Source organism: Hypomesus transpacificus, chromosome 12, assembly GCF_021917145.1.
Source record: "Hypomesus transpacificus isolate Combined female chromosome 12, fHypTra1, whole genome shotgun sequence".
Classification (NCBI taxonomy): Eukaryota; Metazoa; Chordata; class Actinopteri; order Osmeriformes; family Osmeridae; genus Hypomesus; species Hypomesus transpacificus.
Window position 1 is genome coordinate 8556498 of NC_061071.1, and position 25512 is coordinate 8582009.

Consider the following 25512-nt stretch of genomic DNA (forward strand, 5'->3'; position numbering starts at 1 on the left):
ACAGCAATTTAGCAATGCATTTGTTACTTTCAATGACACATCATGACATGAGGAATAAGTACATCATCTCTTTTTTTCATTTACATTTGTCCTTTTTTATTTGTATGAATTGTTTTCAGTTTCAGATAACAATTTTTTAATTCTGGCGCTGACAACCTGCAGCAGGAAAGTTTGTAAGTTCATGTTTTATGCTGACGTTTCGTCTCTTTTCTGCGATATACTGTACACTACATGTATTTATTTAAATGTGTATGTTGGAATCATGATAAGCACATGTTGTTGAACATTTTACATCCAATTTTATTTCTAGTTAGTTTTATTTTCCAATCTGGATTGGACAGTGTCACTAAAACATTTGCTTATATTAACAGCTGCATTCAGTGCAGAAAATGCACCTAGATGCATTCCCCAAAATGCAAGAATGTTTTGCAATGTTTTTATCTGACAATAGGAAGTGTGGCAGATGACGTGTGGCTCGTTTGAGTGGATGTGGTTATTTGGAGCACAAACTTCGTGAGCTTGACTCTTCAACATCCAAATGTGTATTTTCACAGTACAGTTAATTTGCGTCATAAATTATGTCTAAAGCAAAAAGTCAACATTTATAATTTCATGATTAGTTATGAATTAACCATTGATGTGTTTTTTGTTTTGGATTTTGTTTAGTTGCTGGCTCTCCTTATTGTGTGGAATACTCCCCTATTGTCTCTCAGTCCTGGTAGCTGAGTCACTGTAAGCTTAGCCATGACCTCATGACCCTGTCTGTTCCCAGGACTGTAAACTGTTGCTATGGTGACAAACATGCTATACCAACCCAAATTCTCTTACAGAGAAATACAGTAACTTTTTCTTTCTTTTGAATGTACAAAGGTTACAACATTTGATAATAAACATATAACCCGTTAAAACACATGGATAATTTTTTATTAGGAAATATATTGGATCAGAACTGCTGAGTCATGATTTAATAGAAGTGACCTTTCTCAAATACAATTGTGTCTCAAAACATTATTTCCAATGACATTAGTCATGACAAATGAAAAGCACTTTATTCATCAATTCATCATTTTCATCAAATAGATTATTGGTCGTTGAAATCACTGTGGCTTTCTTTGGGGAGGGGCTCTTGCAGTACAAAAAGTCAAGTTGGAAGCCTCAGTTAGAATGTGATACACGTTTTAATCAAGAAGATAAAAATGCATATCAGGACAGTCTTGTGGGTGAACTGCCTGGCTGTTTGTGACAGTCGAGGGCACACTGCTGCAAAAGATTGACAGCAAGAAGCATCCTGCTTATTCATCAGGTTCAGAAATTTAAATAACAAAAAGACATTTCAAAGCGTATAAAGTATAAAAGCTGGAGTGAACCATGACCTATTGGACACAATCCCAGAGCAACATCAAACATGGGCAAGGTACTGTAATCTAGAGATTATGACTATTTTATAAAGCCTCATATTAAATTGAGACCTTAGATTGTAAATAGTATATGTTTGTATTTTTCTCAAATAACTAATGTCAAATTATTAGTTAAGTTTGATTTGTCTGTTTAAGTCTAAACAATGTTCTGATTGGTCTGGTTCAGATCTCAGTAGGAAAGGTGGGATGTTTAACAACTGTATTTTCTATAAAGTTTTGGTTGCTTTGAGATTTCCAAATCTGCTTTGGTGTGCAATCTGTTTTAATTTGTTTCTTTCAGATCATCTTCTTCGAGGACAGGAACTTCCAAGGTCGTTCCTATGAGACCAGTAGCGACTGCCCTGAGCTCACCCCTTTTCTGAGCCGCTGCAACTCCTGCAGGGTGGAGAATGGCTGCTTCATGGTCTACGAGAGGCCCAACTTCAAGGGAAACCAGTACTTTGTGAAGAGAGGGGAATACTCTGACTGCCAGCGTATGGGCCTGACTGAATCCATCCGTTCCAGTCGCATGATCCCCCAAGTAAGTAGTATTTCTATGATGTTGTAGCCCTTTCTGGAAAACAATAGAGAACAAACAAGACAATCAAACCGTAACTTTATGTATGATATGTAACCAACAGCACAGAGGATCTTACAGGATGCAACTCTTTGAGAGGGAGAACTTCGGAGGTCAGATGCACGAGCTGATGGATGATTGTGATTCTATCCAAGAGCGTTACCGCATGTCCGACTGCCAGTCCTGCAACGTGATGGACGGCCACTGGCTGATATACGAGCAGCCCCACTACAGAGGCAGGATGATGTACCTGAGGCCTGGAGAGTACAGGAACCTCAGGGAGATAGGAATGGGCAACACAATGAGATTCAGCTCTATGAGGCGTATCGTGGATTCCTGTTAGGGTCAACGCCATTGATTTCCCTGACACTGACAGGAATCAATAATTTGGCTTCATTTGAAATCATATTTACACAATAAAAATCATTGATGCTTATGAATGTGTTCTGTCATGCCTTACATTAATATTTGTGTCTAATGAAACTGAATGCAATCTAACTCAATCGATGAATTCCATACTGCATTCCACAGTGGTCACTTGGAATAATTTAAAATTAAACAAATAAACTGAAAATACAACGAGAATTCAAATATTTTTACCTTGTTACAATTAACAAAGGAGAACTAAAGGCCTTTCAAATTTATGTAACTTCATCTCTAGGCAAACTCGGATTTAACTTGAGAGGCAATTTCAACTTCAGCTTTGGCCAAACTGTGCATATTACGACTATTTTGCCTTTTGCTTTATTACCATCTCAGTTCAGATTTCTTGGGTTGAGCCTCTGTGATCCGCTTTTAATTTTTTTCTAGAACCTAATTGACTGTCAATTCTCCATAAAGTTGTTTTTGTATACACGTTTTATGCATGTCACAGTCAACATGAAAATAAAGTTACACCATTGATATAACTCATGGAAAAGACTGGAGACCAACATTCAGTGAAATGTAAATTAAACTATTAAACTTTCAGCCTTTGTAAATATATAGCAGATGTTTTTTTGAAACAACCTTCAATTCTATTGAATTTCAGCAAGCAACCTTTTTATTTGCAGTCAAATCATCTACATTGTTGTCCCTATATATACATATATATATATATATATTATTTTTTTTACTGAGTTAGACAATACATTGTACAGTAACTGTTGGAGGGTGGATTAAGGGAAACTGACAGTTGTTACCAAAGCAAAATCTTTTACATCCACTTAGTCATTAAAAACTGGCTCTGGCTACATTGTCATACCTGTGGATCACCATTAGAAACAGTCACCTTAGGGTCAAGTGTGATGCATGTGCACTGCAAGTGACTTGGGCTGTATTCATTTTAACATATTTTACCGTAGTTGCCTCTGTTTTTACTTAAACATTGTTACAATGCTTGCATAAATCAGTCCGTCACCTAATCATTTTAAATGTTCAGTACCTGCTCTCATCATGTTACCTCATGCTATTGTGAATTTAAAACAAAAATGATAGAAGCAATGTTGTTATGTAAAGAGATGAGAGAAATCAAACTGTCTCAATTTGAAAAACTTTATTGACTTTAAACATTGGCGACTAACAGGAATCCACGATACGCCTCATAGAGCTGAACCTCATCACATTGCTCATGCCCATCTCCCTGAGGTTCCTGTACTCTCCAGGCCTCATGTACATCTGCCTGCCTCTGTAGTTGGGCTGCTCGTACATCAGCCAGTGGCCGTCCATCACGTTGCAGGACTGGCAGTCGGACATGCGGTAACGATCCATCATGTTGTCACAGTCGTCCATCAGCTCGTGCATCTTGCCTCCAAAGTCAGGCCTCTCGTAGATCCTCATCCTGAAGGAGCCTCTGTGCTGTTGGTGGAAAATAAACCAAATTGACGACTCATTCTCAACTGCTCCATAACAATTTGAATGCTGCTCTAGTGTTGTTGATATCAAGCTATCTAAATCTGCTTGGTCACTCTGTCACCTACCATGGGAATCATGCGGCAGGATTTGATGCAGTCACCCATGCTCATGCCCATCAGGTGCTGGTTGTCAGGGTATTCTCCCCTCCTCACCAGCATCTGGTGGCCCATGAAGTTGGGCCTCTCGTAGACCATGAAGCAACCACTGTCCACCCTGCAGGAGTTGCAGTGGCTGAGGAACGAGGTGAGCTCAGGGCAGTCGCTGCTAGTCTCATAGGAACGACCCTGGAAGTTCTTGTCCTCGTAGAAGATGATCTGAAGGCAAGCATGTAATTCGTACTTAACCATTAATTTGTCTGACTTTGCATTGCATGTTATTTTCTATATCCATGCCTGTGTTGCTGTGTGTTCCTGTGACTGCAGACTGAAGTGAGTATTTCCGACAAAGAGATGTAGATCAAATGTTGCACTTACTTTTCCCATGGTCATGTTGATGGTGAGTGATTTCCAAATGCAATGTTTCAACATCGTACCCTGTCCCTTTTATATAGCATCTCCGTATGCATTGTGCAGAAACCTATGAGTCATCATTCTATATTGTGGTACAGGGCAGCTCTGTAGGGTGGCATACTGTATGCCACATTTTGCACTGCACAGAATATGTTATTTGTGTATCCAGCAAGCCCAATCTGCCTTTTTACCAAAATGTTACTTTGAAACATTATGCAGTTCAAAAACGATACCCAGTTATATTTAACTACAACCGAATCATTCCTTCAAAAATGTTTGACAATGAGCAATTATTTAATTTAACGCACAAGTTATACAGTTTTCACAAATACAAAAATGACAACACATGGTTTCCATAAAGATGATACTTAATTGCAGAATTAACTTTTTTTTTCTTCTTTTATTTAGCTTGCATCACATGTATAACCTAACATGAGCATGGCAACATGTAAAAACATGTAATGGCATTCTGATTTTCTGATGATGGCAACTCCTTAACAGCAATAGAAGTGTGCTGTGGGAAAATGAATACAGGCCCACGTGGGCCTGCTGATGACTCAGGAGGATTGAAACAAAGGGGTACAAGGTGCTCTGGGGGTGAAGGTCAATATAAAAGTGGCACTGGATGGTGTAACAAACTGTGTCACTTGGTTATCAAAAAGCTATACCATCAACATGGGCAGGGTAATGGTTTATATGGATGGAGTATTATAACATGATCATATAGTCTAATTTGATGACATGGTATCATAATTGAGGGAGCATTTAAGCACAGCTCGAACCTCTTGATAGAGTGTGCCTTAACAATGTAGAGTAAAATATCTCCTCAGTGAAAATGAAAGACATTTTCAAGTAACAGTTTCACTTGAGGCAGATAGCGATTAATTGCAGAAAAAGTAAAAAAAAAATAACTACACATACTACGTAAAGATAGATTCGTTTTTTTTTACAATCTCAATAATAATCTCAATGGACACCTGTCAGTTCAGAGAGGCAGCACTATTTTCTTGCCAGAAAACCCCAAACACTGTAAGGATGCTTGTGGTTTCTTTTTGCCTGCAGATCATCTTCTACGAGGATAAAAACTTCCAGGGTCGTTCCTACGACACTAACAGCGACTGCAATGACTTGAACATGCACCTGAGTCGCTGCAACTCCTGCAGGGTGAACAGTGGCTGCTGCATTGTCTATGATCGCTCCAACTTCATGGGGAACCAGATGTTCCTCAAAAGGGGCGAGTACTCAGACTTCCAGCGTATGGGCAGCATGGGCATGGGCATGCTAGATGACATCCACTCCTGTCGCATGATCCCCATGGTAAGACAGGGACCACGTTTAACCATATAGAAGCTGTGCACATATTTCCGTTTCAATGCATGCTAATCTTTCTTCTACACATCACTGGGTAAAAACACAGAAAATGCAAGTTAAGCACAAACTCAAACTGATGTATTTTGAAAGCACATAGATGTTATACCTAGTCATACCAGACCTGGCCATGCAGTAAATCAATGTATTGAATACATCGGTGAGAACACATAATTTACAAGCAATTATTAATCAATTTATTTATTTGAATTAATCAAAATATGTTATTGATTTGTGTATAAACATGACAGTGACTTAACCTATTCTTCCCCAACAGCACAGAGGATCTTACAGGATGCAACTCTTTGAGAGGGAGAACTTCGGAGGTCAGATGCACGAGCTGATGGATGATTGTGATTCTATCCAAGAGCGTTACCGCATGTCCGACTGCCAGTCCTGCAACGTGATGGACGGCCACTGGCTGATGTACGAGCAGCCCAACTACAGAGGCAGGATGATGTACCTGAGGCCTGGAGAGTACAGGAACCTCAGGGAGATGGGAATGAGCAACATGATGAGATTCAGCTCTATGAGGCGTATCGTGGACATGTGTTAAAGTTACTAACATCAGAAGAATGTAAAATGTGCCAATAAAACGTTTTTTGACATAATTATTGTACTTAGTGTACGTTTCTTAAAACCTGACAACTTGACATGTTCAGAAAAGGTCCCTCGTCTTAATCCCAACATTTCATTTAAAAAACTAAAATATTCAATTGACAGCAATTACAAACAAAAACAGACATTCATTCATCTTTGAATCGACTCCAAAAAAGAGAAATGTATCAATTGAGCTGTAACAACATTCAACCATCGACATTTGCTTATGTGTGAGCGACTTCATCAGATTGCATTTACGTAAGCGGGTCTCCAACTTTAAAAAGGTTAAGTCAACTTGGGGGGCTGAGGGTTTCTGTTCCAGGAAGCCATAACTCTTCTTTCAAGTTTAGGTAGCTAATAGAGTTAGCTTTAACACTTAAAGTAACGTTGATAGTCAACTGTGAGCAACATGCGGTATGATTTTGAAATAGTCAAAGCACATACTATCATCAGTTTACTTTTGATTTCCTTCAAAGCATTGTGTTAACTCCAATAATCTTTGCAAGTTTACAGTATGCTCGAGAGGTTTCTGCTCTGGCTTAATGTTTGTCTGTGTTTTCATTCTGCCTTACTGTATATGGAGAATATTCTCTTTTCAAAGTAGACAATGAGAGAGCTCATCAAAACAATACACGGCATGATAACTCTGCAAACCAGATGATAGTGTACTGTACTGTACAGCATGATGCCAAGTCAGGGGGTTTCACAATAGGAGGGCGCATTTCACTGGATTTAATATAAAAGAAAAGTAGGCTGAATGTAAATTGTATACTTTGTCTATTTAGGTGCACTACTGAATAAACAAAGGTAAACATACATAAACAAAACATAAACATGATCAATTTACAATTACTCCCTGTGTGAGTTAACAATTAATTTAAACACTTGTCATGCAATATATAGCAATATATAAGTATAACAAATATTTAAGCACTATATTAATGAAGTAAATCCTCAAGGTACATTGATTATGTCTCTACATTGCTTGGAGTTGGGTATGAGTTACTGCACCAGGTTTTGTCATGTAGCGAGCATGGATCAGGCTGAACTTGAGAACCTTGCAAGATCCAAATTTCCACTTTGCAGATCTTTTGGTGGTTTTGTATATTTTTTGAAAGAAATGAAATAAAATATTGTCTTACTAAATGTTCTGTGCCTTGTGCATCTTTGCAAAAATGTACATGCACATACACATGCATTTTACGTCAACTTGAAAGACAACATTTTTTTTATCTTGAGTAAATATCTATCAAAAGTATGCCATGAAAGTAGTCTGCAGTTTGCATTTGATTTGATGATGAACACTCCGATTTCACCTTACAGAGCACTAAATGATAAGTTGCAATCTGCACAGCTTTGATGTATAATACAGTACTGACGGAACTCTGCTGACACAGAGATTTATACAACTGGGCAGCAAATTCTTTTGGAGCCACAGCAAGCATAAAAGGCAGCGCTCCAGTGAGGAGTACAACAGAAATCAAAAATCTGTGACCATGAACGGGAAGGTAAATGAGGGATGGGGATCACCATGGGCACTCTATATTACCAAATCTTCTGAGAAAGAAAATGACCATATTTGACAAATGGGTCCGATTGCCTCTGTAAAATATCAACTAACTATGTAGAAAAAAAATGTATTACCAGATTGAGTAGTGTAACATTAGCCTTCAGTACATAGATCATCATCACTGGATTGCAATCTCTTGTAAGGTCTTGCAAAGTTATTGCTAGAAAGTTTAGCCTTGCTGGTTTTTCCTGCAACTCAAATATCCGAATCCCGACACTGTCTGTGCATGTTCTCTTTTACCGCCCACCAGATCATCTTTTACGAGGACAGGAACTTCCAGGGTCGCTCCTATGAGAGCAGCAGCGACTGCTCCGACATGTCCTCCCACTTGAGCCGCTGCAACTCCTGCAAGGTGGAGAGTGGCTGCTTCATGGTCTACGATCGTCCCAACTACATGGGTCAGCAGTACCTGCTGCGGAGAGGGGAGTACCCTGAGCACCAGCGCATTATGGGCTTCAGCGACTGCATCAGGTCCTGCCGCATGATCCCCACAGTAAGCAATGGCACGGTCCGGATTTGTGTGCACCAAATAGCAATTTCTCAAAGGGCTTAAGTCTGCCATAGGATACTTTTAGGCTGTGTTAGTGAAAATGTTTGTATGAGATTAATCAGTAAACCAGTAGACCGCCTTGTTGACAGAAAATCAGATGAAAGCTATGATTTTTTGTTATGTTCCATACAGCCCAGAGGCCCCTTCATGATGAGGATCTATGAGAGGGAGAACTTCGGAGGTCAGATGCACGAGCTGATGGATGATTGTGATTCCATCCAGGATCGTTACCGCATGTCCGACATGCAGTCGTGCAACGTGATGGAGGGTCACTGGGTCATGTACGAGCAGCCCCACTACAAGGGCAGGATGACGTACCTGAGGCCTGGAGAGTACAGGAACCTCAGGGAGATGGGAAATGATGACATGGGATTCAGTTCCATTAGACGCATCACAGATTCATATTAAACGTATTGCCTCTAAGTGCAGGCGTTTTTAATAAACCCTTTAAACACTTCCTTTTTTTCTTTCTTATTCTTCCTTAACAAAGCATTATAAAATGAATTGCAACTGCATTAAACTGTTACAAAATCAGACCTGTTGTAGCAGTTTACTTACTATCTAATTTATATTCATGTACATGCTGCCAAGAAATATGGTGTGGTGTAAGCTGTTAACAATACCATAGTCCTCCAGTGCAAACTTTCTGCATAAACTACATAATAAAAATAAATACATTAAAATGATCCTCAGCAGAGACATAGTGGTCACAACCAGTGAGCCAATTACACTAACTTGACATGCATCATTCAAATCTGCCATTTATTGTGCAACATCTTGAATAAATGTATAAGGCAGTGCTCCAGTGAGGAGTACAACAGAAATAAAAAACATTGACCATGAACGGAAAGGTAAATGAGGGATGTGGATCACCATGGGTACTCTATATTACCAAATCTTCTGAGAAAGAAAATGACTATATTTTACAAATGAGTCTCATTGCCTCTGTAAAATATCAACTAACTTTGTAGGAAAATGGTTGTATTACCAGATTGAGTAGAGTGACATTAGCTTTCAGTACATAGCTCATCATCACTGCATTGCAATGTCTTGCAAGGTGCATTTGAACACTTTAAAGTTATTGCTAGAAAGCAATACGTTTAGCATTCCCTGGAAATCTTTCGTTTTTTTCTGCAACTCAAATAACACAAATGAACTAAATTAAAATTATCCTCAGCAGAGAGACCTAGTGATGACAACCAGTGAGCCTATTACATTAACTTGACATTAGTGACAGTGTCAGCTGGACACCAATATGTAGGAAACAAGTGTTATGGTGTAAATGTAAACATGGACACTTTTACAATGCTCCTGCCCCTACAAAGTATGATTAATGGAAATGATCCATTGTTACCAAAAGTAGGCTTGGACCCACACAAAAGAGTTATGTGATTATATCTTATTTTGACTTTATATTGTTACAGTATTTTATTGATTCATAACCACATGTGAAAAAACTACCTTGATGTTTAGAACAGTGCTTTCATTTAGGTCAAAAGTAGAGTGTGGCCTGTGGTATTTGAAAAAAAAATATTGAGGGATTTTTTTCTTTTTTTTATCCATTCACAAAGTACAATACAGAGTACTGACCTCTGGTCACGTACGGACACAATGATAAATTACAATTCTGTGACTGTAAATACAGTTCAAAGAGGCACCTTTAATAATTCTGCTCACTCAGTGCTTTAAACAATAGATATGTAGATGATCTGCATGTGAAGCAAGGTATAAAAGTATCCAAGGTTAGTGCATCAGATATACAAATTTATAATTTTCATAAACTATCAGAAACCCTCTATAGATTCACTATGACCATGGGCAAGGTAAGTAAACTTCTGAAGTGCAAGTCAACATTGAAAAGTAGAAGACAGGAACTTCCAAGGTCGCGACTGCTCTGAGCTCACCTCCTTCCTCAGTCGCTGCAACTCATGCAAGGTGGAGAGTGGCTGCTTCATGGTCTATGACCGGCCGCTCTAACTTCATGGGAAACCAGTACATTGTGAAGAGAGGGGAGTACTCTGACTACCAGCGTACGTGCATGAGTGACTGCATCAGGTCCTGCCGTGTGATTCCTATGGTAAACCCAAATTCCTATAACTATCTCAGCTAGTTGGACTGAGTTGAAAGGTGACCAGATTTGTTTGCAATGGGCCCAAATTATCTTGCTTATCTTGCTTATCTTGCTTCCCTCTCCCATTGCAGCACACGGTAAAAATCTGTGAGACAGAGAACTTCGGAGGCGAGATGCACGAGCTGATGGACGACTGTAACAACATGATTGATTTTAAGCAGATTGTCTGTGTTCATAAACCTTGTGTCCTACTGAGGTCAACATGTCATTCAGTGAGGGCCCTCAATGAGTGAATATAGCCATGGAACGCACTCTGGCCAGACTCTTAGGAGACAGTAAGGAGCAAACATGCACAAATAGGGCTTATGTGAGTTACGACTTGTTCACCTGTTTTGTCTGTTCTAGTGTGTCACTGTACTGATCGTTGAGACCCTTTAAGGAAGCGATTCTGTGCATTCTATGTTTGAACATGTTCAGCAAACGTATATAAGCACATATTGAGAGACAGAGTCCTCACTCAGGCTAATCACTCTGTCATGGACTGATGGTGTGATCCGAGCTTGTCTAATAAACAAAGTGAACCCTTTTCCAATTGTGGTACATTCCTTGGCCCTACCGTCTGAAAAGAAAAACATCTAACAATGATAGATCGTTACCGCAAGTCCGACTGCCAGTCCTGCAATGTGATGGATGGCCACTGGCTGATGTGTGAGCAGCCCCACTACAGAGGCAGGCAGATGTACCTGAGGCCTGGAGAATATAGGAACTTCAGGAAGATGGGAATGAGCAACATGATGAGAATCAACTCTATGAGGCGTCTTATGGATTAATTCACTGTTTTTTAACAGTAGAATTTTAATAAAGGCTTGTACATAAAAGCACATATATACTTTGTGATATGTACGGGACAAAACACAAGAATCAACAACATTCTCTACCATCAAAAGGTAAGTTTTAAATAATTTTGTTATCTAATTATCGTAAAACTTTAAAAATAAATACGAATGAAAGAAATTACACCACCATGCAAATCAAGGCTTCTTGAGTTCAAAGCAAGAGGTGTGAGCAAATTATGTCCTGTAGATAATTCCTAAACAAATACTGTATTTCAGTTATCTTGGCTTGAACAACTATTTGAACATCCAGTAAACTTAAGTGTAAAGCAAGAATCACACCAGGGTTTTTTATGATATACTTTTTCTGCTGCTGATGAGTCACACATTGTACATGCATTACTTGGAAAAGATCAGCGGTCAAGACATGGTGGCAAGACGCAAAGGAAGCACTCTCAGTCTTTCCCGATGCAGACAACACAAGTAAACTGGACCTCCAGTCACCAGTGATCGAGTGTCTTGCACTCTCCCCTTACAGCAAGAAATCAGATCACTCTGTTTTACACCCGGACGCCACTGATGAGGCTCACCACTGCCCTGGGAGGAGGGACAGGACGATGGGGATTCAGAGAATTTCTCTAATAGACGACCTGCATGCATGTGTGTGTATGTTCCGCGATTGTGAGATCAGAAAAAGGTTTATTCACAAATAATGAGAATGGAGTCATTTCAAAACTCAACTTATTATGTACTATAGTTAGGTTACTGTTGATACAAGGTTTATAAATTAGAAAGTCCAAAAATATGACATGTTTACATTTACATTTGAGTCGTTTAGCAATTATTTTCTATCCAAAGCAACTTTCACAGAGTACATTTGTCAAGAATATATATTCTCATTTGTTTATGGTACAGCCCTCAAAGAGACATAACATAATTTGATTGTTTAATGACTAAGCTTTGTTTTTACCTCAAATTTGTATGAGTTTAAATGCAATTGACAAACAATTATATTTTATTTCAATGCAGCATGACTTAAAAGCAAATATTACATATTTTTTGAGTTCAGCTAAATTGCTACCAAAATAAAATCTCACTTTGCATTTAGAATAACAGATAAAAGTTTACTCTTTGTAGGGTTTTAGTTCAGAACCTTGGGGTTACCATGGATGACGAGCTCTCCCTCACGGCCCACATTGCTGCGGTCTCCCGGTCGTGTAGATTCACCCTCTACAACATCCGGAAGATCAGGAGATACCTGTCTGAGCACTCCACCCAGCTGCTTGTCCAAGCACTTGTCCTCTCCAAGTTGGACTACTGCAACTCGCTGCTCGCCGGTCTCCCATCATGCGCAACCCGCCCTCTTCAGAGGATTCAGAACGCAGCGGCCCGTCTGGTTTACAATCTACCCAGACGCTCCCACGTTACCCCGCTCCTCATCTCCCTCCACTGGCTACCCATAACGGCCCGCATCAGATTCAAGACCCTGGTACTGACCTTCCGAGCAGTGAACGGGACTGCGCCCGACTACATCAAGTCTCTCCTGCAGCCTTACACCCCCACCCGCCACCTACGGTCTTCTTCAGACAACCGCCTGGTGGTCCCACCTCTCAAGACCGCCCGGTCCCAGCACAAGCTCTTCTCCTGCCTGGCACCCCAGTGGTGGAATCAACTCCCCACCTCCATCAGAGACACGGACTGTCTCTCCACCTTCAAGAGAAGGCTCAAGACACACTTGTTCCGGGAGTACAATGGTACTTAGGAATGGTTTGCTGAACCCAACGCTAGTTTCCTCAAGGTTCACAATGACTCTTGCTTAGACTGTTGCTCTTGTTGGTTAGTGGTAGCTGATTTAAACTGTTGTATTCTTTTTCTAGTTAATCCTATTTTTATTGCTTTCCTACAGGTACACCTGCACTTAGAGATTAATGTTGTGTAATTTTTATCTTGTTTAACTACATGCTCTTATGGTTTCTTCCCTTTAGCACTATTTTTTGGTTGTTCACAATATGTACTTCTTGTTTTTGACTACCCGCAATGCTGTGGGGCTATCTGGTTGTTATTATCAGTGACCTATGCACTTTGTGAAGCTCTCTCTTGGAAGTCGCTTTGGATAAAAGCGTCTGCTAAATGAATAAATGTAAATGTAAATGTAAATGTATGGTAAACTACAACCTTCCTTTGTTTGGCAGGCCGCTCAGTTCCTTTGTTATACCAACGAGAGACACATGACAGTGTCCAAACATCCGAGAAATGTAATCTATAGAAAATGCCACAATGGGAGGGTTTTGTTTCAAACAAAAGCATACACAGAAAGAACTAGCAATGCTGACAATATTGAAATGAATAGAGGCTGAACTGTAAATATGCGCCGTATAAAAGCTGTACAGCGACACAAAATGTCTTCTATTTTGTCATGAGAGTAGACTGGGTATGTGAGGTCTCTGTCCTGTAACTCTTTACTGTAAGCAGATAGTGTTTGGTAGAATGCATACCTTCTTGTCTGAAACCTCAGATAACAATGTTTAGCATCACTTAAGGACAGTTAACATCTCAGTTGGGCTGAGCCCTGCAAACAACATATTATGCTTGCAATTTTTTGTTGGAAAAGTTGATCCTGCAGTGTAATACCTCACGTATGTATAAATGTGTGCAAATATTCAACTTGGACTATACTGTTTGTCTAGATGTTGAAAATCAAGGAATGCTAATTCATGTGTATGGATTTTTGTGTATAGTTTTTTGTTGTAGGTTTTTTACTTTACTACTTTTAATTGGTTTATTTTTAGTGCAGAATCCTGTGTTATGTGTTAAAGTAGTTCACAATGTTAAGACTAGTTTTCTTAGATGGATCCTGAAAGTCCACAAGCATACATTGTTCTCTGTTTATCTGTATGTGTACAATGAGACATACACTGTACCATGGACCTTCACTTATTTCAGTGCATTGATTGATTATGTATTTTCCAAATAATATAAATAAAGAAATACCCTACAGGTGTACTCTGTGCTTGACAAAGACAAATTATACCATTATTGTATTGTAGATCAATGTTATTGCATGTATCAACCTCACACTAAGTTTACAGATATAATGTGATTAGTGTATATTTAATTACAAGGTATGAGCTATTAATATGACATTCAACCATTATACTAAAATCCAGACCAAGTTGTTGTGAGCTCACAGCATCGACTGAAAATACATTGTTTTTCAACAAAGTGACCAGCTAGGTCATCAGTTTCCATGACAATACCGCAGGTATATAAAGAGCATGCACCCCACCACAGGTGCGGTAGTGTAACTCCAACACAATGGGAAAGGTAAGACTGCTTGTTTTGCTCTGCATCATTTGTGCTTCAACATACAGTCTCCGTAGATTTTTCAACCGAAATCAATAAACGATGATGATTTGAGCCTTGGGTCTCACGTTGCAGTCTCTACAGTTTATCCTCTCTCTCTCTCAGTTGGGCTCACAGCTGGGGAAAGAGGAGCTCCTGGATCTACAACCCTATAACACAATCCCGAAACCTTGATTGGTCTGTCTTTAGATCATCTTCTATGAAGAGAAGAACTTCCATGGTCATTTTTATGAGTGCAATGGAGGCTGTCCCAACCTGCACTCCTTCCTCATGCACTGTAACTCCTGTAAGGTAGAGAGCGGACTCTGGATGCTCTACGAACGCCCCAACTACACTGGGTACCAGTACTTCCTGAGGAGTGGAGAATACTCTGACTACCAGCTCTGGATGGGTTTCAATGACTGTGTCAGATCCTGCCGTGACATCCCCATGGTAAGGGACAGGTCAAGGGTCTAACCAAGGCCAGATATCTTGGTTTAGTCATATCTATCAAACAATCAGGCATAGGATCACAACACGTAATGCAGCTTGCCTCTACCTATACCTAATGATACAAATTTGTCCAGATTTTACTTGGCAATCCACTCTCTGAGGTATAAAAACATGCGCTTTTATCTTCACAGCACCAAGGGCCGCACAGAATGAAGGTGTTTGAGCATGCTGAGTTTGAAGGTCAGATGATGGAGCTGACCGATGACTGCCCCTACCTCTCAGAACGTTTCCAATATAATGATGTTTACTCCTGCAACGTCATGGACGGCCACTGGATCTTCTACGAGCACCCCTACTACAGGGGGTGCCAGTACCTGATCAGCCCAGGAGACTACAGAAGGTTCCACGAGTGGGGTAGCATGACTGCCAGGGTGGGCTCCATCAGACGTATCACTACGGAATTAACGTAAATGTGTTCATTGCTAAATCGTTAGGGAATAAAGTCATGAACATTCCATTGCATGTACGGCATTTTTTTTATTCACACCTCACAAAGTCCTCATACTTGAGGAAAACGTAACAATCACAAAATGTGTGTACATCGTTGAATTTTGTATATTTTTATGTTTCTGGAAAAACCATGCATTCGGATGAACCAAGAGTTTTCATTGTCATTATCATTCAGTTCAATAATACTTTGGACACAATAGGTCTTTTGGAAACAGCAGTCTCCTTACTCAGCAGAATTTCATTGAAAATGATCATGTTACACCAGACTGAGTGGCTTGGAACAGTTCTATACTTTGGAAAGTTTGAGGCAATTTTATAGTAGCTTGGTGCAACCTTTTATCTTGGAACACCGATAGAGAAACAGACCAGAGGTCACATTTTACAATTCCACTAATAGTTCTTATCAGCTTATTTCGCTGATAATAAGTCACCAGATTATAGGTTTTTCCACCATCTAGTACTGCATATCAGTTCAGGTCTGCAAAAGATAAAGATAATAATGATGAGCATTCAATCATTCCACTGTGTCTTTGGTTTGGATGTATCAATCACCCTCCCAGTACTTCACACTGCTCCAGTCACGCCCCTGGCTGTGACACTGGTTCTGTTTCTCTTTTCCTTTGGGTTCTCCTCCCTCCCTTTCTTTGTGTGTATATTGTTGTTACCGTAACAGATACACCTTGGAAACAGCAAAAACAGCACAAGGTATTTCAAAAATGCAGGTTTATTGAGAACTGACAAAGGAAAATAATGAGAATTTCTAGTTGAAGTCGGTGATTCGTCGGATGGAGCCGATCCTGGGGCTCATGCCTCCCCAGTCGTTGTACTTCCTGTACTCTCCAGGCCTCAGGTAGTACTGCCTGCCCCTGTAGTTGGGCTGCTCGTACATCAGCCAGTGGCCGTCCATCACGCTGCAGGAGTTGACATCCGACATGCGGAAGCGATCCTGGACGCTGGGACAGTCTTCATTCAGCTCCATCATCTGGCCAGCCATGTCTGGCCGATCGTACAGCTTCACCTTATAATTGCCTCGGTACTAAAACAGAGAATATCACATTTGTGAAATCCATGACAATAGAGCTGTAACTGGCCGAACAATCAAGAACAATTAAACAATATGACTATGAACCAATTGGCAGATTTGAGCAAATATTTTGTCAGCACAGCTGTCATTTTTCTGGTCTAGTGTTTGGTTACTGGGGACCCTAACTGATCTCACCATTGGGATTATACGGCAGGACCTGATGCAGTCGTTGATGCCAATCATCCGCTGGTTGTCAGAATACTCCCCTCTCTTTAGGAAGAACTGGTGACCTGTGTAGTTGGGCCTCTCATAGACCATGAAGCAGCCACTCTCCACCCTGATGGAGTTGCAGCGGTTGAAGTAAGAGTGCAGGTCGGCAGAGTCACTCATGCACTCATGGTGATGGCCACCAAAGTTCCTGTCCTCATAGAAGATGATCTGTAGACAAGAGTTTCAACATTTTGAAAGTAACTATAGTTTTGTCATTTTCACCTACAGCTTTAAGCCAATCGTTAGCATTTGATCAAATGCAATTCGATTTCACTGATGATTAAAAAAGACAAGCGGGATGTCGGCTTACCTTTCCCATCGTCATGATTGATGGTGGCAGATAGACACTCAATAGTGACTCGCCCTGTGCCCTTTTATAAAAAGCCACTGTGTGATTGCGCAGCATAAAGTATTGTCATTCAAATAAGTACCATCTAGAGTAAGGGAAACCAATCTGGTTATGTATAGCAATGCTTCACTGTGTGAGGAGTTATTGTTCGTTGCCCATCACAGTTGATCAAAATGCTACCGTACAGTGGCCGTATGGGAAGGGCTGGTCCATAGCATCAGCAAAACACAGTGAGGTCTGCAGGGCACTGTCATTTTCAATATCCATCACATTTTTGATTGTCCTTTTTCAGCGCCGGTACGCAGAGGAACTTGGATTTCATTTGCCAATCTGTATTTAGGTTAATTACCAACTAAGCCAACTCATTTATAACAGATTCTGTAAACAAATCCACGTTCATCCTCGATTTTCAAAATACACTATGGATTGGTATAATGAGAGCAACAAGGTTTTGACGTTCTGTGATGGAGTGAAAGACTATGGTACATGCAGGAATGAAAGAAATAGACGTGAGACTCAGAGACACTGCAACCATTTTATTCAATGTGTGAAAAAAGGTATACAGTAGAATCTTGAAGAGGATTCTGTTGTCATTAGAGGTCCATGAGGCGTCGGATGGAGCCGATCCTGGGGCTCATGCCTCCCCAGTCGTTGTACCTCCTGTACTCTCCAGGCCTCAGGTAGTACTGCCTGCCCCTGTAGTTGGGCTGCTCGTACATCAGCCAGTGGCCGTCCATCACGCTGCAGGAGTGGCAGTCGGACATGCGGTAACGATCCATGACGTTGGGGCAGTCGTCAGTCAGCTCCATCATCTGGCCAGCCATATCAGAACGGTCGTACATCCTCATTCTGTAAGAGCCGCGATGCTGTGGAGACGTCAGAGAAACCACCGTAACTTTAGATAACCAGGTGTCCAAAAACATTTCCCTGACCAGTATCTCAATAGCAGATTCACAGGGAAACTCTGCCATTTGCTAATATTAAATAAAGATCTCTATTCTAGCGATCATGCTGACTTGAGCCCCACATTGTGCGATCATATCAGACGCTTACCATGGGGATCAGTCGGCAAGACCTGATGCAGTCAGTCATGCCCATCATGCGCTGGTAGTCAGAGTACTCTCCCCTCTTCAGGAAGTGCTGGTGTCCCATATAGTTAGCATGATCATAGACCATGAACATGCCGCTCTCCACCCTGATGGAGTGACAGCGGTTGAAGTAAGAGTGCAGGTCGGCACAGTCACTCATGCACTCATGGTGACGGCCACCAAAGTTCCTGTCCTCATAGAAGATAATCTAAGGAGACAAAAAGCAGATGCTATGGTTCACATGATTCCCAGAAGTTCAGGTGGAATTCCTTTTTGGTCCTTCAGGAAAAGATTCAACCCCAATAAATGTGTATCTATGCTAGGAAGTGTATGGGAATGCACATCAAACACACATACCTTGCCCATGTTAGCTGACGGTTGAGTCACTTGCTGTGGTTTAACGCCATGCTCAGTGACATTCCTTATATGTGTTTGAGTTGTGGAAAGGTGTGATGGATGCCTTTGTCATTCAAATTAGTAGATGTTTTGAGTCAGCAGAAAGGTCACAAGTTCCATGTTCTTTGCAGTCCTCGCTGTGACATTGTAAATAGTGTGACAGAACCTTCAAGTGAAGCACAATACAACCTAATTTCATGAACACAACTATATTTAGGTTTGACAGTTTTAATCTTCGCAATCATTTTGTTTAATGTTTGTTCTAATGTTTTAATATTCACTTTATTGTTATTGGTTTATTTGAGTATGCAGATATTGCATAGTGTGCCTAATTATTAATAATTATTTTAACTTCTTTCTGTTGTGAGATTAGCTTTCAGATTGCAATATTGTAAAACCTCTCCTTAAATCTCGGTTAAAAAGATGATTATTGTTTTTAGAATTAGTCCTGCCACTATACTCAACTTCCCTTCCTTTGACTAACAGTGACAGGAACCAACACAATTTGTGTTTACATGGAAGGGGAACTACTAGTCATGACATGGGATCTGTTTTCATTCTCACAGGTTTCCTCCCTGGACAATAAGCCTGTTCTTCTGTCCAATGATGCTTTGTTTGTCAAATCTTTCTGGTTGGGATCTCTGCCAACGAGGCATGTTTCCACTGTGTGACCCTGATCGACCCAAAGGTTTGACAACATGTACGTGTCAAGTGAACTTGGTGCAATAGAACCAGACTAGAACGATCCCTAGATAAACTTAGCCTGGCTATCTGAGAACCTAGAAAAGTTTTGTTTTGTAAAAAATAAAAATAAACACAAAATGAATATCACTTTTTGCTACACCTTTACACTAATATCTATTTTTTACATTCCAAATGCTAACCCAGAGGTAGAAAATGAAGTACCAACAGCAGGAACCATTTGGGGTGTGAATTTATTGACTAGACAGTCGAGAGAATTTGGTTCCTAAAAGTCAGTGATCCTGCGGAAAGAGCCGGTGGTGGCGCAAGTGGCTCCCCATTCGCTGAACTTCCTGTACTCCCCAGGCCTCATGAAGTACTGGCGCCCTCTGTAGCTGGGGTGCTCATACATGGTCCAGTAGCCCTCCATCACGTTGCAAGAGTAGATGTCACGGCTGCGGAAACGATCTTGGACAGAGTCGCAGTCCTCGCTAAACTCCATCATTTGGCCCTGGAAGTCAGGGCGCTCGTAGATTTTCATGCGGTAGGGTCCTCCACTCGTCTGCTGGGACAGTGGTGCAGATAAGAGATAAACTGAGGCCATATGCACACGGACAATGCATAGGAATCAGAGAAGTCTACAGTTCACAAAAACAGTTGAGGCCATATGACTACTCAGATGGGATGATATTTGAGAAGTATGTGGCTTTGCTTTATGTTTTTCATACATATGCAGTCCTTGAACTTTGGTCTCATAACTTGGTCTGTTGTTTGACCCTAAAACTCCTAAACTGTTCTTTCCACTGAATCTACCAGCTCAGTGGACAGCGATAGATCAAAATGATAATGTTGTGCACACTGTTCGACTAACAAAGGCCTTCAGAGACAAAAGACAGAAGCAATAGGTCCAAAAATTCACAAAGTACCTGAACAAAAATTCAACATACAACAACATCTCACCTCCCTGCTACTCACATAAGAGAAATTACGGCAGGAGCGAATGTTGTCATTGTAGCCCATCCAGCGCTGGTAGTCTGGGTACTCCCCCCTGGTCAGGACGTACTGGTAGCCAGTGTAGTTGGGCCTCTCATACAGCACCCAGCAGCCTCCATCCACCCTGATGGAGTTACAGCGGCTGAAGTGGGGGTGCATGTCGGGGCAGTCCGTGTCGCACTCATAGGAGCGACCCTGGAAGTTTTTATCCTCATAAAAAGTGATCTGAAATGAGGGTCGAAGCGAGAAGGGGGTCAATGTCACGCCATCTTGTCTTTCCTTGTAAGGAGTTTGAATAGGTTAGGTCAAATCAAGCTATCCATTTTTCAACTCCAATTTGTACAGTATTGCATATTTCTTAGGGTTTCTAACCCTAACAAATGGACAGCTTTCCAAAAACATTATCAAGCAATCATTCATTATTAAATAAGGCATATTTACAAGTACTGGCCAATTTTTTCAGCCTTACCTTACTCATTCTGTGCTTAGAGTTGGGGCAGTTTTCCTCAATGTAATATCCGTGCCGGTTTTATAAACCTCAGTAAAAGGTTGATGGATCGGACGTTTTGTTATTTTAATGAGGAGGGATTTGGTGCTTTTGCGATGCTGCCAAGGTCTTGATCCCATCCATACACATAAAACCCCTGATTCATCAATGCAAACATCCAAGCCCCGCACTTTATTCACTCACGTGTCTTCATACTGTAATCTACGTTGTCTACAAAAAACTTTTATCCAGTAATCCACAATTACTGGATAATACATGAACATATGTTTACTCTTTGGAATGCTCAAGGTCATCACAATGTCAATCATTCCGGTAAAAAAACACAACTGCATATTAGAATTTGATACCCTGATCAAATTATGGAGCGGCAAGGGAGGGGGTAGGACAGTCCTTTAATAGTGTGTCTCAAAAATATCAGCTGTCAGTTTCAGTAGACTGGGTATTGAATGTGAGTAAGATAAACATCTGCAGAAGTATATCCTGTTCCCGATCAGCACATGATGAAACCAACTCTAAAAATCCAATAGACAGATGAGCTTGATTAGATCAATTGATTTGTCAATAAAAGCTGTTACTGACACTGCCAGGTTAAAACTTTGAGTGAATAGAACACATTTTGTAAGCAAAAGCCTCTACTGTGTTACTGGTTGCAAGTCAGTTTGTGGTTAAAACTGTTACCTATCGTTCTGTTTGTGGGCCCGTCTCCTATCCCACATGACATCAGGAAGCGCTGTGCGTAGTGACATCCGGATTCCAGGCGAGATGGTCATGGCGGAGGGTACAGCTGTTCTGAGGAGGAACCGACCAGGGACTAAGACAAAAGTATTGTATTTCTTAACATTCTAAAGTGAAATAAGATGCTGGTACATGTTTTAAAGGTGTAGTATAATTCGGTATGGTAAAGTTACATTATTGTGGCTAACTAACAATCTGGCTCGCTAGCTATTACGCTTGTTGTCTCGCAAGCATCCAGTACTGTGACTGCTCTTGGCTACAACTAGAACTAGCTAGTTGTGTTAAACTAGCTACCAGCCAGTTAGCGACACAGCTAACATTGTCCAGCTAACTCGTTGACTGGCTCATATGTTGGTAGCCTATTTCTAGCCTGATGGTTTTGGTATGCATTTAAACTAGTCTACATAATTTGGTTCATTCGGTGGCGAATGTCGACTACGTACAGTACTTTGCTAATATGTTATTGTAGTTAGCTGTAGCTAAATTATGTTAGCAAAGTAGCTAGCTAAGCTGAAATTGTCACTGACATTGACAGCTGATCCGTCAGTTACCAACAATGTCAGTTAGCTAACTCAGATTTAACAGCAACCGTTCAGGCAAACTGAATTGTTGATGTCTACTTTTGTAACTAATCATGCAGGATTTAGTGAAAGTTTAGAAGTAGGCTACACATACAACGGGCTAATAAAGGAAGGCTAACAGAATAGCCTCTGGTTTTGTAACGTCTACAGGATTTCTACAATTGGCCAGATGAGTCATTCGAGGAGATGGACAGCACTCTGGCTGTGCAGCAGGTGAGATTTTAAGCAAATAGGCAGCTAATAAAGTTAGAAGTGACTGTATTCCTAAGTCAGTTGTTGAAGGGGTCTATTATAGAACACAAAGTCGGCATTGTGTAGTGGTTGGGCCTACCAGTTTCAGATTGTGGGTCCCTATCATTCAAGCTGCAATTGCCTTGCAAGCAATTCTCGTCTTTTCTGTCTACAAAGGCTATTTCTTGTTTCTCCTCAGTACATTCAACAAAACATTAGGACAGACTGCTCCAACATTGAGAAGATTCTGGACCCCCCCGAGGGTCAGGATGAGGGCGTCTGGAAGTATGAACATCTCAGGTGACTGGTTATCTGATGTATTCTACTCTAGAACAGACACTGTGTACAGGGGTGCTAGGATGAATACAAACTTGATTATCAATAGGTAAATTGTTGTCAGTACACCAGCTTTTAGAGCATTGAACAATTTGTAACCACCCTAATTTGTTGTCAAATCTTCTGTGTTTCAGGCAGTTTTGTCTTGAACTGAATGGACTTGCTGTAAAGCTGCAGGTATACTATGACATCATGCTATTTGATTATCGTCATCTTCTTCGATTTTTCTACGTCCTAGAAGCTCAAACTTGCTTTTGTCAAACGCACACCTAAATCTCAAACTGAGGCTCATTGGGGATATGCTGAACACCATTTGCAACCAGTTCTCTTGCTATTCCAAAGGGAGAATGCCATCCAGATACCTGCACCCAGATGACCGCCACCGAGCAGTGGATCTTTCTCTGTGCTGCCCACAAGACTCCCAAAGAGGTGGGTACCCCCTCTGTCTGACCACAGGCTGGGCCTTCTGGGAGCAAGTGTGAACCCCTGCAATGTTTTTCTTGCCATTTCAGTGTCCTGCCATCGACTACACCCGACACACCCTCGATGGGGCAGCCTGCCTCCTTAACAGCAACAAGTACTTCCCCAGCAGGTACGATGATGTCTGCTCCATTCCCATAGGGCCCCACACTGTACACACAGCTCACTTATTTGAGCAATCGACCTTACGTCCTAATATACCTCTTGATAGCAACGACTGTAATTGTCTTCTCATCTTATTGTCGAGCACTTAATCAGCCTTGATTGTTACTAATTGTGCCATGGAAATCCATGTGACTTGACTAATTGTATTTTGGCTTGGTGCAGGGTGAGCATCAAAGAATCTTCTGTTGCCAAGCTGGGCTCAGTTTGCAGACGGATCTACAGGATATTCTCCCATGCCTACTTTCACCATCGCCAAATTTTTGACAAGTATGAGGTGAATAGCTGGATCATTTTCTGTTGCATTTCATACTTATGTTGTTTTGCTAACCATATTATGTAAACCTTGCTACTTTCACTTGGGACTACATGTATCTCAACAAGTATATGCATCAAGTAAACACATCTACGGGAAACAGTCAATGAAGTATTGAGTGCTTGTGACATTGGAAGGTTTTTCCCCCCCTGTGCAGAACGAGACGTTCCTGTGCCATCGCTTCACACGCTTTGTGATGAAGTACAACCTGATGTCTAAGGACAACCTCATAGTGCCCATCATGGAAGAGGAGGTCCAGAACGAGGCGGAGGGAGAGAGCGAAGCCTGAACACCAGCTGCATCATGCCAAACCTACAAGGACACACACACACACACAGACACACACACACACAGACACACACACACACACAGACACACACAGACACACACAGACACACACACACACACACACACACACACACACACACACACACAGACACACACACACAGACCCTGTCCATACACAATTGTACATTATCACAGACCCAAGAGAAAACAAGCACACTAAAATCACATGCTAGTGTTAGTACAAAACTGTCATTGCTGTAATAACTGAGACGTAACATCTCAATCTAACCTGAATGTTTCAGATATAGCAGTGTTGTGGTGAAACGTTACATTCATTGTATTCCCTTGGTTGACTGTGGGACTGTCTTTACCTAACAACAGACTAACCTTGCCTTTCTGCTTGTTTCTTTCTTCTTAACTTCATATTCATTGTATTCTAGAATCTTTGTCGAAATCTCGGGTCGTGTGACGTCACAGCCAAGGCAGATGTATGCCACAACCAAATGTTACAGACCGTGAAATCATGATCTTATCCAGGTCAAGATGACAATGACACGTTGTATCTGTTTGAATGATGGGTCCCATTACAGCTACTGTCCCACTTTGTCATTACATCATTTAAGAGATACTAAAGAGTGGAGGTGTTGAAGCTCTGGGTTCCTTGACCTGACACTGCTGAAGGCTTGTTTGCTCACTGGACAAAAGATTCTGCACCTATTCTTTAAGAAAAGCCTTTTTCCAGGTTATTGGTTATATGGGGGGACAACTATTTTCATACGTCATTCAGAAAATCTGTTGATTCTATTCCTTTTGTTTTAAGAGTAATTTATTGTTTGAATTATGTGAGTAAATAATGATTGATAACTGCGTGGTGCTGTCTTAGATTTTAAAAGCAATAGTTGGTCTTGTTCAATTTCTTCATCTCATGTTGAATTATGAACTATTGTTACTCAAACAACAAAGACAATGTAACTCCTTTTTTGTCATTTTGTCCCTGGTGGATATCTATTCACATTTTATAAATTAAAATGTCAAGATATATTTACAATCATGCATTTTTGGTATGTTAAGATTTACACTCGTCAAATAATTTTGAGTATAGGCTACTGTACAGATGCTGATTTGAAATCAAACTTTATTTCTCTGAACAAATGACCCCTTCCCTTTAGGAACAAAAAGTTATACTCTCACGTTGAGTTAGCAAGTAAATAATTAGCAGAGGATACATGTAATGGGACATTGTGCTGGTGAGAACTATGCACCAAACATGACATGAAGCATTCTTTACAGATGTTAATTAGACCCTGAGTTTGGTTCATAACACTGCTTGAGGTCTCAGTGCATTTAAATGTAACTGGCATTACAATAACTGAACATAACGCAACATGCATATTCCTAGAA

The 25512-nt window shown here is 40.8% G+C and overlaps 10 protein-coding genes across 12 annotated transcripts; 6 read left to right on the plus strand and 4 right to left on the minus strand.

Moving 5' to 3' along the window:
* Positions 1-1384: 1384 nt before the first annotated feature.
* Positions 1385-2410, plus strand: LOC124474662 (gamma-crystallin M3-like). The gene is made up of 3 exons (XM_047031025.1): positions 1385-1414; positions 1699-1938; positions 2039-2410. Exons 1-3 carry the CDS (start codon positions 1406-1408, stop codon positions 2315-2317), a joined length of 528 nt encoding a protein of 175 aa, XP_046886981.1. The 5' UTR covers positions 1385-1405; the 3' UTR covers positions 2318-2410.
* A 1083-nt stretch (positions 2411-3493) lies between these two features.
* On the minus strand, positions 3494-4378 carry LOC124474647 (gamma-crystallin M3-like). The gene is made up of 3 exons (XM_047031002.1): positions 4341-4378; positions 3933-4181; positions 3494-3810 (listed from the first exon to the last, which is right to left on the minus strand). The coding sequence occupies exons 1-3, from the start codon at positions 4353-4355 to the stop codon at positions 3532-3534; spliced, it is 543 nt and encodes a 180-aa protein (XP_046886958.1). The 5' UTR covers positions 4356-4378; the 3' UTR covers positions 3494-3531.
* Positions 4379-5020: 642 nt separating this feature from the next.
* On the plus strand, positions 5021-6354 carry LOC124474751 (gamma-crystallin M3-like). Its single transcript, XM_047031167.1, has 3 exons — positions 5021-5060; positions 5439-5693; positions 6022-6354. Exons 1-3 carry the CDS (start codon positions 5052-5054, stop codon positions 6298-6300), a joined length of 543 nt encoding a protein of 180 aa, XP_046887123.1. The 5' UTR covers positions 5021-5051; the 3' UTR covers positions 6301-6354.
* A 1461-nt stretch (positions 6355-7815) lies between these two features.
* On the plus strand, positions 7816-9000 carry LOC124474725 (gamma-crystallin M3-like). Its single transcript, XM_047031124.1, has 3 exons — positions 7816-7852; positions 8165-8407; positions 8597-9000. Exons 1-3 carry the CDS (start codon positions 7841-7843, stop codon positions 8870-8872), a joined length of 531 nt encoding a protein of 176 aa, XP_046887080.1. The 5' UTR covers positions 7816-7840; the 3' UTR covers positions 8873-9000.
* A 1272-nt stretch (positions 9001-10272) lies between these two features.
* LOC124474840 (gamma-crystallin M3-like) lies at positions 10273-11365 on the plus strand. Its single transcript, XM_047031295.1, is given in 5 exon segments — positions 10273-10291; positions 10326-10435; positions 10437-10541; positions 10667-10759; positions 11198-11365. Coding segments are annotated over 5 exon segments (495 nt in total).
* Positions 11366-14655: 3290 nt separating this feature from the next.
* LOC124475052 (gamma-crystallin 1-like) lies at positions 14656-15678 on the plus strand. 2 transcript variants are annotated; one of them, XM_047031566.1, is made up of 3 exons: positions 14656-14692; positions 14837-15163; positions 15355-15678. In XM_047031566.1, the coding sequence occupies exons 2-3, from the start codon at positions 15002-15004 to the stop codon at positions 15631-15633; spliced, it is 441 nt and encodes a 146-aa protein (XP_046887522.1). In that variant the 5' UTR covers positions 14656-14692; positions 14837-15001; the 3' UTR covers positions 15634-15678. The 2 variants fall into 2 exon arrangements, with proteins under 2 accessions (XP_046887522.1, XP_046887521.1); XM_047031565.1 differs by having other exon boundaries at positions 14659-14692; positions 14921-15163.
* A 700-nt stretch (positions 15679-16378) lies between these two features.
* Positions 16379-17311, minus strand: LOC124475051 (gamma-crystallin M2-like). Its single transcript, XM_047031564.1, has 3 exons — positions 17278-17311; positions 16893-17135; positions 16379-16709 (listed from the first exon to the last, which is right to left on the minus strand). Exons 1-3 carry the CDS (start codon positions 17290-17292, stop codon positions 16434-16436), a joined length of 534 nt encoding a protein of 177 aa, XP_046887520.1. The 5' UTR covers positions 17293-17311; the 3' UTR covers positions 16379-16433.
* A 526-nt stretch (positions 17312-17837) lies between these two features.
* On the minus strand, positions 17838-18837 carry LOC124475054 (gamma-crystallin M2-like). Its single transcript, XM_047031571.1, has 3 exons — positions 18762-18837; positions 18370-18612; positions 17838-18182 (listed from the first exon to the last, which is right to left on the minus strand). Exons 1-3 carry the CDS (start codon positions 18768-18770, stop codon positions 17910-17912), a joined length of 525 nt encoding a protein of 174 aa, XP_046887527.1. The 5' UTR covers positions 18771-18837; the 3' UTR covers positions 17838-17909.
* Positions 18838-19724: 887 nt separating this feature from the next.
* Positions 19725-20976, minus strand: LOC124475053 (gamma-crystallin M2-like). Of its 2 annotated transcripts, none has more exons than XM_047031568.1 (3): positions 20944-20976; positions 20457-20699; positions 19725-20043 (listed from the first exon to the last, which is right to left on the minus strand). In XM_047031568.1, exons 1-3 carry the CDS (start codon positions 20950-20952, stop codon positions 19768-19770), a joined length of 528 nt encoding a protein of 175 aa, XP_046887524.1. In that variant the 5' UTR covers positions 20953-20976; the 3' UTR covers positions 19725-19767. The 2 variants fall into 2 exon arrangements, with proteins under 2 accessions (XP_046887524.1, XP_046887523.1); XM_047031567.1 differs by having other exon boundaries at positions 19725-20046; positions 20944-20974.
* Positions 20977-21701: 725 nt separating this feature from the next.
* LOC124475032 (MOB-like protein phocein) lies at positions 21702-25159 on the plus strand. Its single transcript, XM_047031534.1, has 8 exons — positions 21702-21804; positions 22449-22511; positions 22729-22829; positions 23000-23042; positions 23208-23294; positions 23378-23457; positions 23673-23784; positions 23981-25159. The coding sequence occupies exons 1-8, from the start codon at positions 21745-21747 to the stop codon at positions 24110-24112; spliced, it is 678 nt and encodes a 225-aa protein (XP_046887490.1). The 5' UTR covers positions 21702-21744; the 3' UTR covers positions 24113-25159.
* The last annotated feature ends 353 nt before the right edge of the window (positions 25160-25512 follow it).

Bases quoted from the DNA above. Each gene is read 5' to 3' on its own strand.
- LOC124475032 (XM_047031534.1), top strand. From the start codon at position 21,745: ATGGTCATGGCGGAGGGTACAGCTGTTCTGAGGAGGAACCGACCAGGG. The intron at 22,512-22,728 runs GTGAGATTTTAA...GTTTCTCCTCAG, and splicing joins GCACTCTGGCTGTGCAGCAG to TACATTCAACAAAACATTAG. The intron at 22,830-22,999 runs GTGACTGGTTAT...TCTGTGTTTCAG, and splicing joins TGGAAGTATGAACATCTCAG to GCAGTTTTGTCTTGAACTGA.
- LOC124474751 (XM_047031167.1), top strand. The intron at 5,694-6,021 runs GTAAGACAGGGA...CTTCCCCAACAG, and splicing joins CCTGTCGCATGATCCCCATG to CACAGAGGATCTTACAGGAT.
- LOC124475051 (XM_047031564.1), bottom strand. The intron at 16,710-16,892 runs GTGAGATCAGTT...TCTCTGTTTTAG, and splicing joins CCTGCCGTATAATCCCAATG to TACCGAGGCAATTATAAGGT.
- LOC124474647 (XM_047031002.1), bottom strand. The intron at 3,811-3,932 runs GTAGGTGACAGA...TTCCACCAACAG, and splicing joins CCTGCCGCATGATTCCCATG to CACAGAGGCTCCTTCAGGAT.
- LOC124475054 (XM_047031571.1), bottom strand. The intron at 18,183-18,369 runs GTAAGCGTCTGA...ACGTCTCCACAG, and splicing joins CTTGCCGACTGATCCCCATG to CATCGCGGCTCTTACAGAAT.
- LOC124475052 (XM_047031565.1), top strand. The intron at 15,164-15,354 runs GTAAGGGACAGG...TTATCTTCACAG, and splicing joins CCTGCCGTGACATCCCCATG to CACCAAGGGCCGCACAGAAT.
- LOC124474725 (XM_047031124.1), top strand. The intron at 8,408-8,596 runs GTAAGCAATGGC...TGTTCCATACAG, and splicing joins CCTGCCGCATGATCCCCACA to CCCAGAGGCCCCTTCATGAT.
- LOC124474662 (XM_047031025.1), top strand. The intron at 1,939-2,038 runs GTAAGTAGTATT...TGTAACCAACAG, and splicing joins CCAGTCGCATGATCCCCCAA to CACAGAGGATCTTACAGGAT.
- LOC124475053 (XM_047031567.1), bottom strand. The intron at 20,047-20,456 runs GTGAGTAGCAGG...CCACTGTCCCAG, and splicing joins CCTGCCGTAATTTCTCTTAT to CAGACGAGTGGAGGACCCTA.